Source organism: Corvus kubaryi, unplaced genomic scaffold (assembly GCF_017639235.1).
Source record: "Corvus kubaryi isolate FWS band 111438036 unplaced genomic scaffold, C.kubaryi_AGA036_p1.0 split3-73, whole genome shotgun sequence".
In the NCBI taxonomy this organism is placed as follows: Eukaryota; Metazoa; Chordata; class Aves; order Passeriformes; family Corvidae; genus Corvus; species Corvus kubaryi.
In genome coordinates this window covers 9,675,142-9,689,987 of record NW_024582091.1, presented here as the reverse complement: position 1 = coordinate 9,689,987, position 14,846 = coordinate 9,675,142, and the positions used below count along the sequence as shown (strand labels likewise).

At 37.9% G+C, this 14,846-nt stretch overlaps 1 protein-coding gene across 7 annotated transcripts in view; it reads right to left on the bottom strand.

Moving 5' to 3' along the window:
- The window catches only part of COL19A1 (collagen type XIX alpha 1 chain), a 188,055-nt gene that overhangs the window by 145,825 nt on the left and 27,384 nt on the right, over positions 1-14,846 (bottom strand). For all 7 annotated transcript variants that reach the window (XM_042016401.1, XM_042016398.1, XM_042016402.1 and 4 more), the window contains exons 5-9: positions 10,881-11,004; positions 10,219-10,494; positions 8,419-8,499; positions 6,167-6,292; positions 5,639-5,701 (exon numbers count right to left, since the gene is read on the bottom strand). In XM_042016401.1, coding sequence (XP_041872335.1) covers positions 5,639-5,701; positions 6,167-6,292; positions 8,419-8,499; positions 10,219-10,494; positions 10,881-11,004 — 670 coding nt within the window. The remainder of the gene's footprint in view (positions 1-5,638; positions 5,702-6,166; positions 6,293-8,418; positions 8,500-10,218; positions 10,495-10,880; positions 11,005-14,846) is intronic.

Genomic DNA, 14,846 nt, shown 5'->3' with positions numbered 1-14,846 from the left:
GGGATTGATTTAGCACAGTAACATTTAATCTTGTAGTGACCAGAGAGAGATGATGATTTTAGTACTAAGATAAAAGCAAACGCATCTAATGCTCCAGGCATTAACATGGCCTAGAGCACACACTGTTAAGGTATTGTGTGGCAACATTGCTCTTGTCTCCAATGAGGACATATTAGCTCAGATAAAATGAGTGATATACATCAGTTGTCAAAACACCCCTCAGCCTTAATCAGGTTTGGTTTGATAAGATTTGATTAAGCAAATTAGCTTTCCCTGTTGTCATCTCTGTGTAGTCATGTGTGCATTATGTTGTGGTTTAGCTCCAGCCAGCCTCATGCAGCCATTCGCTCATCTCCACTCCCTTGGTGGAATGGGAGACAGACTTGGAAGAATGAAAACGAGAAAGTTCGTGATTTGAGATAAAGACAGCTTAATAGGCAAAGCAAAAACTGCACACACAAGCAAAGCAAAACAAGGAATTAATTCACTGCTTCCTGTGGGCAGGCAGGTGTTCAGCCATCCCCAGCAAATCAGGGCTCCATCATGGGTAACAGTGACTTGGGAAGACAAATGCCATCACTCTAAAAGTCCTCCTCCTCCTCCTTCTTCCCACTGCTTTATATATTGAGCATGGCACCATGTGTAGGGTATGGAATATCCCTTTGGGATCACCTGTCCTGGCTGTGTCCCTTCTAACTCTTTGTGCACCCCCAGCCTCCTCGCTGGTTGGGTGGGTAGGGAGCAGAAAAGGCCTTGACACTGTGCAAGCACTGCCTGGCAATAATGAAAACATCCCTGTGCTATCAACTCTGTTTCCAGCACAAATCCAAAACAGAGCTCCATACTGGCTACTGTGAATGAAATCTACTTTTCCCCAACTAAAAGCAGGACACAACATCACCAGAAATATCCAGGTAAAAAAAAGGTGTACATTAGCAAAAAGGAAAAAATAAATTCACATTCAGAGAATATGTGAAGAGAAAGAAAACATCCCAAATACATCCCAAACGCAGCATCATTCCAGGGTTTCCCTACTGCTGTGGGAGCAGCAGGGAGTATGTAGACCACTATCATCCCTGTTAGTCCCAGCAGAAGCACCCAGCTGTGTCCTGTCCCATCAGTGCAGGAGCTCAGCCTCACCATAGCCTGAGCTGGGTGTTGCTGGTTTAACTCCTGCACCAGTGCCAGTCACTGCTGGCTCCCCTGCTCCTGCATCAGCTCTGGAATGGCCCCACTGGGGAAGCGTGACATTCCCCCCACACCTCTGAGCACCTCAGAGCAGTGAGGACTTGCTGCCACCTTCTCCACTACTCAGGAAGACTTAAACTCAGGACTGAGATGAATACTGGGATGGCAAATATGGTAATAAAGAAAATAAGTCTACATTTCAGAATTTTTTAAAAGAAAAAAAATTAATTTGCATTACTAATGATATTTTCCCTTATTAATTGGATAACTTGGACTACTAGATGGTAAAATAAAAGTAGGACTATCCATAAATTCTTAGGTAAGCATGAAGCATTTCTTTCTGCTTACTGTAAGACTATATTCTACTAAGTATACTGGCAATTCCCGACTTTGTCATAACTGACAACCAGCCATATTTTGCTCCATTTTCTTCTTTTTCTTGCATTCCAGCTTCTAGGTCCCTATCAGTGACCTCAGCAACAAAGACTGAGCCAGAAAGGAACATAGTTGGAAGGTTGCATAGTACAAAAGGTATGCTTTAGGTAGAATCAAGTCGACTGGATTTTAAAGACGAAAGTCAGAGTAGCAGAAAAGAAAGATTAGCAAGGAAAAGAAGCAGAAAGAGCAGTTCAGACACTTCATTTGTTCTCCAGGAGTTCTTTTTTCATACCGTTCTATTAAAAATATTTTCCTAGTGCAATAATATATTGCATAAACCTATCTCTACCAAACCCAAAATGGCCTTTTAAATGTCTTTTTCCTTAAGTAAAATTTAAATTAATGAAGTTGGATAGCAATAAAGTTCTCTATGGTGTGCATTAACAGGCATTTTAATATTTGAAAGCACTCTGCCTCTGGGCTTTTGGTCCCTACTGCACTTACAGTGTTAACCAACGACCTATTAACACAGTGTGGATTGGTTTAATGTTATATCAAAATATTTAATTCTGTTTAGATTTCAATTTAAAATATTTCATGGGCACTAAGTCTGCTTAAAACAAATAAAAGTAGAAAACAGTTACTTTTTAGCCTCTTTGAGAGTGAAAATCAGTTTGTAAATTCTGTCATTCATATTCTTTCTTAAGAATTTCTACATATTGAGGACAAAACAGGACCTTTTACAACATTATCAAAAGACGTTTCCTAACAACAAATATGCTTGTAAGACTGAGTAGCTACATACCATGCTGAAGTAGTACAAATTGCAACCAAATAGAAAACACAGTAAATTTCTCACTCAGATCAGCAGAAGAGAAAAACCAGCTCCAAAGCAGATAAAATCACAGGAGACTTCCACCTGACTTGTGTCTACTTGCAGCTTGTGGAATACACTGTGCTAAGAATCAAGCTGCCATGGGAATAATACAGCATATTATTTAGAGATAGTCTAAATTGTACACTTAGCTGTAGCAAACAAAGTTGGTCCTGGTGACTTTTTCAGTTTCAATTATTGAGAAATTAAAGAACAGGAGGTGTTCCCTTGCTGCAGAAGCTGATCTCCCAGCAAAAATATCCTGCAGAGCAAACCAAATACTTCATGCCCGAAGTACTGGAGATAATAGTTTTGAGTGAAGAATTGTCCTCATGAAGTCACAATGGAAGGCCAGGTATACAAACAGGAAAGCTGTTCACACAAATGGCATAGTTTAGATCAGTGATGCTCCTGTGCATTCAGATGCACAGTGTGCCAGATATATATCAATATCTGCATGAGTGCTTGTTCCAGTGAAAATATGGCACTTTGGTCCTTTGGGCCTGCAATATACTTCAAACTTTCGTTCAGACCTGTTCAGAGGTACTAAGATGAGCCAAGAGTACAGGAATGAAGTGGAAACAGGCTAATAATTAAATTCAAGATGCCTAAAAATGGCGTGCAAGCTATCATACTTTATACTGGTGATAGCTTATATGTTTCTAAACAGCCTGACCTTAGGGAACAATGATGTGAGACTGAAGAAAAGGGAAATTTTGAAGGGCTTGAACATAGCCTAATATCAATCTGTGTAGGTAGAGACTTCCTTGTCAATCCCATAGCAACAAAAAAAAAAAAGGCATGTAAATTCAATGATACAATTAATTAAAGTGAATATGAAATTGGAATGAGATAAAGTAAAATAAAAGGAGAAGAACTTTTGTGCTGAAAAAGAGATGATATCAACAGAAACAGAAATTTCTCATGAAAGAAAGTAAAAAATTAACATTTTCACTTGGATGCTGCAATTGCAAGTACATTTAAATATTGTTAGTTGGATGTCTATAGTGATGTGATTTAGAAGAAAAAGAAACAATAAAATAAGAAGCTGAGCACAAGCAAAGGGGGAAATATGTGCTTAGGAACCACACACAACTTAGAGAAGACCTGGTTTTTTGTAACTGGCCAGCAAAGTTATCAAGAGGATGCCTATTTTTTGTATAGCAGGTTACAAAACACTCAGCCAGAGTCTGTTACTTTCCTTTACATAATCTGACAATAAATCATGTATCCTACATGTCTGGAATGTTCTGGAGTCTTTCTGCCTCTTCAGGTCTAAATACTGATGTAACAAGGCCATCATTCAGAAGGAATATTACTGAAAACTTGCTTAAATGCAGAGTCAATGAGAAAAATGATACTAAAACCTCAGAGAATGTTGCTTTCAGCTGCATCATGGCAGGCACTATTCAAGACAGGATTTGTTTGCTGCCAAAGGTCAGTGACCCAATCCTGATCACAGTTATACTGTGCCCTCCATCCAACCCCCCTTCTCCATCCCCCCCAAAAGAAAAAAACCACCCTCTGCAAAGCTAGGGAGTGACAAGTATTGGTGGATTATAAGAAAAGTTCAAATTAAGTAGCTTTCTACCTGCTTGCTGTACTACCCCTGACTTTAACCTGCTGATTCATTCAATTTTGTGAAAGGACATTCATAAATGTCAATATACACTCTTTAGGCTAAACTGCTGGGTGCAGCGGGGTTCATTGACCCTTAGATAGTTCCATGCATAGAGAATCCATGCAATGAGGCTTTCTTTGTAAAACAAGTGGGAGAGCAGAACCAAAAGTGACCATAGGCACTTGCATGCTTTATTTAGAGCCACTATGCTTAGCATGGTAAATACTGCTAATTGGCTGGGAAATGAAATGGTAAAAAACCTCAGACTTGTGAAGTCTCCTCTCCCATCTTAGTAGCAATAATAGTCTAAATGGATCAGGTCAGCAGCAGAAGAGCAGTTTCCCACACAAATGCTAAGGAACTCCCTATGCTGGCGACATAGGCTAAAACTAAAAACTGACAATTGTTCAATACACTCAGGCCGAGGATCAAAACTCCGTGATTAAGTCTGTAAACTGACAGCAGTCCTAGGTTCAGCTGGACTATAGAAACTAACATGGCTGATCTGTTTTTTTCACCTAAAGATACAGCTTGTACCAAAAGTGAAATACATATTTGAGGGGAGGAGTTGTGGGGGGGGCAGTATACTATCAAGGAATATTCTTAATTTCAATCAACTGTGTGGATAAGCCTTCTCAGAACTGGACCCTTTTCAGCCTGATACTACAGCTGTAAGAACAGCCCTGGCTGTCTTCACAAACTATTTCAATCACATATTAAATGGTGTGCTGCAAGGTAGGATGCTGGGTTAGGATACCTCCATCCTAACCTCTGGATTAGGACATTCTAGACATCTTCCTCTCACACTGCATTCCCTGAACTCAATTCCTATCTCATGGTCTTTCTGGCAGATTTACAATAGTTTATTCAATTTTCCTGCTCTAATAGCACATGGAAAAAACATTCCCAGACATGTCCTAATTCAGCATCCTCCGACAAAATTTAAGGAATGGAGAGCGAAGGGAAAACATCTCATATGTTGACCTATATTGTTAGGAAATCCCCAAGCTACACAGCATAAGAACGTCATGGTAAGCACTACAGAAAAATTCAGAACAGGCCCAAGGAAAGGACCCACTGGCCCATCCTAGAGCCTTGCCAAGGTCAGATTCTTCTCTCTTCATAATTAAGAGAGTTTCAGGTATGGGTGTTGTCAAAGAATATACTGAGGTCATATTTCATGATGATTGCTCCTACTCCTCCTACTGATGATTGCAAGGATGAATCGACCACACGGGATTCTGCCCATCAGCAGTGATGTACACACATGATATGGAAAAATTCTTGTCAGACGATACACATGACTTCTGTATAAGGCACAGTGATGGGGCTGGGGAGGCATGTGCTTCCCAGGCAGGTTAACTGTGTTCCACAGAGTTTATGAGGTGACCCCAAAGCAAGGCAGCTGTAAGATGCCTGACAGGCAGCTCACACATAGAGCCAGACACTGACTGATAAAGGATCTAACCTGTGTTCAGGCAGATTCCTTCAAGGAGTAACAGAATCCATGTAATTCCTATTTAAGAAAGATAAGCCAAAATAAAGACTTGAAAGAGAGAATTCAAGTGATATTTTACCTTTTCACCTTTCTCTCCTTTCTGGCCTGGTAAACCAGCTACTCCTGGCAATCCTGCTTCTCCCTGATTTTAAAAGAAATAAAAAAGTCAACAAAGCAGATCTAAAATATATTTGGTTTTGTTTCCTGTCTTTGTCACAAGTGCCTAACAAAGCAAAAGACTCAATAAATATAGTGCGACACCCAGGAGAAATATTAAAAGAAAACAAACACTGTGTAGAATATAATTTATTTTCAAGTAAAAACATTTACACTAAATGTAATGCCTAAATATAATTCTCATTTTAACCATGGTACTTCTTTGGGTGTATATTCAAACAATTAAACCTTACTGATGTCTCTAACTTTACATCAACTAAATGCAAAATGTACTGTTTCTTAACTGGGAAATACAATGCAAGTACATTACAATACTACAAACCAGTAAGACTTTTTCATGACTGCAAAAAAAAAAAAAACCCTGACTGGTTTTATACCTAGCAGGGTTAAACAGCATGATGCATTAAAAAGCAATAGGAAAACTTTATACTTTATTTGGAAAGCAGTAGCATCTCTGTGTAGGTTCTTGCTGCATTCCTGGAAGCGAGTATATCTTGCTGGCATGAGCAGTCACTGGTGATGAAGTCGTAGCCAGTAACCTCTCCTCACGTGGGCACTAGAGTAAAGAGATTTTCTGGTTTTTGGTCCACTTTGGTTAATAGGAAAATACCATCCAAACACTAGTTTTAAGTCACCTTCTGTTTTAATACTCCTGTACCAACCATATATGGAAAGCGATAACAATTTCCAAACAGAGAAAAAAGCCGTAAAAAAATGAATTCTAGATATTGCAATCATTCTGTTCTAAAATCGATGCCAGTTAAAACTGATTTGACTGTCCCACTTCTCTCTTCCAAAAGAGCCCAGACAGAGGAATAAAGTCTCCCAAAATTAGTAGTGAAGGAGAAACAGAAAATGTCCATGGAGAAAAAAAAGACAGTACTTCTCAGCCTCGTCCTGTTCTCTCCCCCACCCCAAAATGCAAAATATAAAAGTGAGTGCTAAGGAAAACTTTTTTTTTTAGTTAAACACTTCTGGTATACCTAGTTTGGGAACAAACAAAAAAACCCTGAAGCCAAGATTCACCTGTCTGTGACTCCTGAGAACTGAGCCAACCTGAAGAAATACTACAGGACAAGCCAACAGAACCTGGTAAATTTCAGAAACTCTCATTAAAATGTAATGAGGTTTCTTTCAAGCCTTCTGTCAGAGAAATTCTCACAGGATTTACTGTTTAGTGTAGAAATTTGTATCCAAGTATAAATTCCTTCCCTTAAATTACTTAAAATGTGGCTGTTATAATGGGTAAGGGAGTTGTGAAAAAATAAATCTGAAAATGTAATGCTGGTTTCAATATGACAGTAATTAACAAGTAGTCCACCATTTCCTACATCTTAAACATAAGACCTACAAATGAAACTGATGATGTTTTTAGCTATATAGCTGAATGAATGTTTAAGTGTTTAGTAAGTGTTGAGCTTTTTGTGTTCATATGTAATTAGGGTTTGTTTTGTTCTTGTTTTTTTTGCTACTGGGTCATAACGGCTCAATAAATTGTATTTCCAAGCACCAAGTGGAACCTACAGAAATTTCATTTGTTCCACTTTTTCATAAGCTTATACATTCAAGAGAAAGCCTGCATTATTATCAAGAATATATTTAGAAATATATTTGAACTCTTAATACTTATTTAAAATTGAAATTTCCCCCTGAAATTAGATGATGTATCTTTCATGCTTCTGAGGACCAAGCCATTGTCAGTTCCCACAGTCTTCTGCTCCTCTGTTCTTGGGCAGATTTCTCTCTCCGATCCAGGTACATTTTCCTCTATCTCTTTGTGGATGAAATCAATCAGTCCTTCTACTTGCCCTGGGTTTTTTGCTGACTACAAGCTTGGTGGTGATGGCACTGTCCACTGTCTCAGAGGAGCCTATCTTACAACTAGCAGGCCAATAATTTAACACAATGTCTTTCTGAGGCTATTTGTGGTTTGTGTTTTTTTGTTTTAATGGGCTATATTGAGCAAAACAATTACATTTACAACTTCAAGCATTCCTATGGTTCTACCATCTCCCAGTTTACACTGATTCTGTCTATCAAAACAAGAGGGAGAAGTGAACCCTCTAAACTAAATCACTGGTTTCCCCCATGTTAAACAATACATACATGTCAGCATGTACATTATAAAAAAGAATGTATTTCATAGAATCATCAAGGTTAGAAGAGACCTTCAGGATCAAGCCCAACCCCTATAACTTGCCAATTATGAAAGACCCATTCCTTCATCTTAGTGTATTAAAATAAAGAAAACTCAACACTGTCCTATTTTCTTTCTCTTCCACTGTCATGCAGACTCTGTAATGGGCTTTTTTTACATTATCTGTAAAGCTTCATGAGATGCAACTGTTGCTGAAATGGCCTCTGTTGTTTGAAACCATTCTCAACTCATCACAGTGATTCGTTTCCTATTCTCTGAGGCTTCTTCACTTACTAATTAGATATTAATCAATGTTAAGAAATGCATTTAAAAAGCACTAGCAGCACCTAGTGCCTTTCGCTGATGTTCCACTGTACCACTTATTTAGGCAGCAAGAAACTATGCACCATGACTCCAGATATGGAATTCATTTTTAGAAGGTAATTAAACTAACACCTCTATTGAAATTTCTTCACAACTCTTAGGTAAGAAACAACAAAGCAATTTCTTTTGTATTAACATTTGAATTTTAACAGACAACTTACCAAGTCTGCAGATATTTCACAACATGTATCTTCTGCTGCAAGTTGTGAATTACAATATACTGCTATGTGGTGAAGTTCAATCTATTAAGAAATACAAAAGAAATTAATACGAGTTGTAAAAAATTATGTGTTACGGCATGCTTTTTCTTATCTTGGTGTAGTAAACTTTCTCTTTGAAACACTTCATATTTCTGAAATGCTAGAAAAAGACAAATACAAAACAATTACACAGCTCCTCATTTAAGGAACAAATTAGGCAGTCTATTACTTTGATGTAAATCACGTTTAAGACTTCATTTATTTTCATGTAAGTTGCATTCATCTGTATTGGTTTGCTATATTACACAGGTATTTTAGCCTTGTAGACATCCTCTGCAAACCTTCTTTTCTGGAATGGAATTTTCCTCTGCAGGGAACTAGAGTAAGGGTTTGATAAGCACTCTATCACATACATCTATTGCTTTGGAAAGACCTTTGCCTGGACATTGCCACTAAGATACCTGAAGAGCAAAAAATCACAAATTCTGTACATAAAGCTTCTGTTTCAGATACTTTGGGTAGATTGGTGAAGATGAGAAGCAGGTAATGTTCTAACTAGCTAATCCTGTCCTCATATGCCTCTTTCTGTGTCAATTTTATATCCTCTTAATCTCCCTCTTGCACTTGGTATTGAGAAATGTGACTGTTGGTACAGGATCCACTCTGCAGCCTTCATCAGCATTAAGCCCATAATGTATTCCTACAAATGTGGAAATCCCAATTGACAACTTCCACTCAGAATCATCCAGCTCATGCCTTGCAACCAGCACAAAAGAAACTGCTCTTTCTCTGGCATGCTATTTGGAAATGAGGAAACTATACACACATTTCAAAAAACGTTGAACTCAAGTCTTAGAAAATAAAACAAAGTGTGAGCTTGGGTCCATAAAATAAGAGCTCTGAGTCCAGGCCAAAGTGCTTAGTGCTGCCCAAGAATGATTCCTCCTGCAGCATTAGCTTGCAGTTAGAATGTGCTATTCTCCTCTGGAACCCAACAGCGTACATAACATCGCTGAAGCTTTCTGACAGTCACTATGAACTCCAAGGCAGATGCTTTAACCCTGGTAGCTGTGTGTCAGTGTACTTAAACTGACATTTCCTGATGATTTCAAATTACCTGTCGTGAGCTCCTTGCATGAGGAAACAGAAGAGAGCATCCCTGGGACAGAACATAGCCCAGAATATTATGGGGCTTCCTTGTGTAATTCTTGCACCAAAGGCTGCAGGAAACACACCTCCAACCACTTCCTAACCCTTCCCTTTTGGATAAGAGAGAGACAACTTTGAACAATGTGCACCTATTTCTACATAGCTGAATTATTCTAGAACACCTCAGTACAGAGGTAACCCTTATCTGTTTCGTGTCTTCCCTGTATCAAAGTGTAACAGATGACTGATACAAACTTATAAATAAATCTTACTAAAAATGAAAGAAAAAAATTAGCACTGAAAGTTATCTTTAAACATAGCAATAATATGTCTATGGTAATTATGTGCCTCTCTCTCCAAATTAAATACAGGAAAGCAGACTCCTTAAACCAGGACTGAGTTCTATGCACGTAACAGCTTTGTCTTAGCAGATGGTACAGCATTGAATAATGTTTAGAGAAAAACACTTAAGGACTTCAAATTAAGAATACACACTCAAAAATAATGACTGGGTTTGAACATTTTATCTACATGATTCTTTATGACTGTGTTAGTAAAAGCATGGCTAAAACTTTACTCCAAGTTGTCTGTTTGTCCTTTCATACTACTCACATCTACAGGCTTATCATCCGCAGCACCAGAAGCAATCAGTGTCCTTCCCTGCAAGTCAATGGTGAATTTTTCATCAGTCTGCTTTCTCTCAATTAAATTACAATCCAAATAGAGGGAAATGATCCCTGACTGCACGCTAATACCAAGCTTATGCCACTGCCGATCAAACAATGGATAAATTTCTCGACTCTTAAAAGTGTAGTGCAGTATATTTCCCTGAGTGGATTTGGTCATATACTCCACCACCTTTTTTGTACCATCCAGGAGGACAGAAATCTGGAAACAAGACAAAATAAAAGAAGTGGTTATGTAAAAGTTATAAGAAATAAGCACATACATAAACTATATATAAGAAAAATATTTCAACTACATACACTGGGCAAGAATTATGTTATGAAGCATTCTTCTATGTAAATTGGTAACTAAATATCAGCTATAAATCATAACATGCATTTGATTCTATTTTGCAGTCTAAACTGAATAGATTTTGCTAAATTGCTGTCATTCCTGCAACAAATTATCAATTATTTCAGAGCAGTCTGTCTATTTCATATAAACTTTAGCTAAATCCAGTGGTGAAACATCCATTATTATATATTATGTTAATAGGGGGAAAAAGAAAAAGAAACTTTTTGAAGAAATAAGTCAAAGATGACTCTAACCTCAGGTGTGTCATACTGATTTAAAACTTGCCATATATACCAACGCTCTTTCTTGGTACTTCTCCGTACACGGAACGTGGCAATTAGGGAGTATTCTTCAGGAAGCCCATTTGGAAATACTTGCCTGGAAGAGGAGGGAGGAAAAAGATTTCTTGTTATTCTTACAACAAGCACTGCTTAAACGGAATGAACAAAAATAATACCTGGTGAAAACAAGAAGCCAAACACTTGCTCCCACTCATACAAATTCACAGGCCTCGGCATTCAGAAGTTTTTCTTCTCAAAAGTACAATTCAGTCTCTTTATAAGAATAAATGACTGAAAATCTTGTTAATTTCTTTCTTAGCATCTTTGATTAATATAAATAGGAGTCTAAAAAGAACTGATGCAAAGTGAATGCCCCACATGAAAGTATTTTAAAATACGGCTTTTCACAATTTATCGCTTGGGATACTTGAGTATGTTTTGTAGAGGATTTGTGGAATAATCCCCATCCTTGGGGACTTTCAAAACACAGCTGGACAGGGCTCATAATAACCTGATCTAATTTTCAAGTTGGTCCTGCTTTGAGCAGGGATTTGATCCAGTGATGTCCATGGGCAATGATTCGGACATCTTGAGCATCAGAAAACTTGGACTTTAGCAAGCTTGACAAAAAATAAGGAATGTATTTCAGAAAAAATGATTTGCTGTTGTTTGATTTTGTTATTCCTTTCTTACCCAAAATGCGTCAATATCTCTAAAAAAAAGTCTGGCCTATATCACAGAATGCACTGCAACACCACTTGTATGAACTATTTGAAAAGTTTGTACTTCACAAAAACCAAAATATGTACCTCAACTCTACAGACTTTGGTAACCATTAAATATACACTAATTCTGTACTACATAAATTAGCATGGTACAATCAACTTATTTCATTTGAAGCTTCTGCATTTCAAATAATTTCTTTTCTAAGACAGAGGTGAGAAAATTAAAACCACAGATCTCTACACAGCAAAGGAGTAGCTAAAGTGTTCACACTGCTGTTTGTGACCAGCTAGCCATGGTGTAAAAAGCATTCCCTGGATCAGAGCTCAGGAAACCTGAGGACCCCACGCAGCAGAAAAATTTCCTCCAGTTTATTTCCCACAATCATGTGAAGTAAATGGCTTAGTTCTAAAAAAATACTAATGGAATTATAATTGTACAGCAATGTGCTATAAAGCTTTTATTAAAAACAAAACAAAATAAAACAAACAACAAAGGTGGGGGGAAAGAAAGAGCAAAGCACTACAGCTGATGAAACAATAGCCCCACAACCCTCCTGGAAATTATTGTACTTAACTTAGGATCTCAGGAAAATGCCTCCTGTGCAGAGAAGCCTGCTCTAAACCCTGCCAAAGAGCTTCTTTAAGGACTAGCACCTATTTAAGTCCCTTATGTGGGAATCACATTGCTTTGGCTTATTTCCCACAGCTGATTCCTGTTTTATCCCAGGACCAAATTGGCTGCTGTCCCACATTGTTAGTGGACCCATATGCTGTTGTACGGCTGTAGATGTTGGAATGCCAGAAGGCAAGGCAAAAGAGAATAGGCTTGGCTGTACTTAGATCTAGATTTCATACTACGTATTTCAAATGTAGCATAAAGAATATGTTTTATGATTTATAAAAAAAATGCCTTCACTGGGCATGAGTGTGTGTCTGCAGAACAATAAACTATCTGGATATGGGATCAGCCCTCTGGTTTCCTGCACCCCAGGCAGGCTAAGGAGATGGTATCTCAGGTTTACAGCTGTAAGCTAGACAGGATATCTGGCTGTGGGAGCATCTGATTAGCTCTTCAAAATCAATTAACTTTCCCAGCTAAGTTCCATATTGGGACACAGGGGAATCCACATTAGTGGGCAAAGAATAGACAACTGTGGAAGAGAAATGATCAGAAGTCTTCATCAAATGAGAGGAAACCATGATTGCTATGGTAAGTTTGGAAGGCAAGGTGGCACTATTTTACACACCCACCCACCCCCCTCCATCACTTTTTACTGCACACCTTCCTAACACTTTCAGAGCCACCTAGATGTATGACAGTACTAAGTCTTGTAAAATTGTGTTTCTTTCAGAATTTTCTCAAGTAAGTTTGGTTGTGTGAGTATATGTGATATAAATTTACTTTCCTTAACTGTTTATCAAACCATTTCAGGAAACAAAACAAGAGCTAAGGTATGGGCCAGCATTACAAAAACCAGCAGGAGTTCACTCTAACTTCTCTTACTTTGAGCTGACAAAGAAAACTGTATTAGGAGAAATGAGAAAAGCAGACAACATCTATTTAATTCCTAAGAGCATTACTGATTTCAGCAAAGTCAACCAAAGAGGCAAGTTTTAAGCAGAATTGGACTAAGGATAAATTCAGTTAGATTCACAAAATGACTTAGGTAGGAAAGTACCTCTGGAGGTCAATGGATCTAATCCTGTGCTTAAAGCAGGGACAACCTGAAAATTATATCAAGTTACTGTAAGTCCTGTCCTGCTGAGATTTGGAAGTATCTGGAATGGAAATTATTCCACAACTCTTTGGGAAACCTGTTGCAGTGTCTGGCCAACAAGCAGCACAAATTAATATACAACTACCATAAACCAGAGAGACAACAGAAGCAGTATCTTTATTTTGAGAAGAGTTATCATTGATACCTACATGATGATTCCTTGGTGACCAAAAAGTCATTAAAAGATGCGTTAAAGTATACACTTAACAGTCAACCCTTCTAGCCAGATGGTGAATGTGAAAAAGAACAGAATAACGGGATGAAATACCCAGAAAACTGCAGGCTATCTGCTACCATACGTAATTTCCCCTATGCTCTTGGTCCCTGAATGGCTTCAAGTGACTGTAATAGAATAAAAAAGCATGCATTGGGCATTGAAGTGCCTTAGGTACAGATGATTAGTAAGATACTTCATTGATATTTAAGTATTATTACCATAGTATCTTCTACTCTGTAAAATCAGTTAAAAATCCTCAAAAATAGGCAAAGTGTGTACATGTTTTAAACGATAAATATATAATGACATTTGATGGGAAAATTAAAGACCAAAAAGAAAAATGAACATAAAACTTCATGTTGGAACATGAGAAAAGCCAAACCGAAATTTCATGGAATACTGAATTTGAAATTCAGAAGTTCTTCGAATGTTTAATATACTGTTTCACCTGATCACATCTACAAATTTTAAAACCAGAGAAAACTTACAAGGTATTGTGTACAGGTGAAACCAATTAAGGATCAGCATTAAATGTCAATAAAAAATTCAAAAGCAAGTTGTTCCACACTTCCACAGCCCAAAAAGTACTCCAACACAGACTATTCAACCTTTCCACCTGGCACAATATTAAAACAATAAGAAAAAGAGAGAGAAAAAGGGTGAAGGAAACCTAACCAAGCTCACCTCAAAGTCTACAGATGTACACACAGCACAAACTGAGAACATGAACTTAGCGTATCAGATCATGGTGTCTACACCAAAAGCAGTAAGAGAAATGACAGGTTCTAAGCAAGTTATAATGTTACAGAAATATGGGTAGCAACTGGTAAGTGTGCAAATTTATCTATAAAGACAAGACAAAAGAACGGACAAATTAACACAGACAAGCAGATGAGGGTATCCTTGGCATCTGATCTCTCAACCAGATGCCTTTTTGGACAACAGGTCTGAACCAAATTACATCATCAGACTTGGGAGCAAAAAATCTGAGATCTTCATGAAAATAAATTATCCTTTTCAGTTAAGTTCTCCCATTCTTGTTAAACTTTCTTACCAGACCAGACATCCTTTCCCCATAACTGCTCAGACCTTTAAGGCTGTTAAAAAGGTGCTCTCTTCCTTTTCTACACTCAAAACACTCATGATTGCTGTGGTTTGTGTTGAATTCAATGCTGTCCAAACTTACTATGTGTGATTTAAGCACCGTCAATGACTTAGG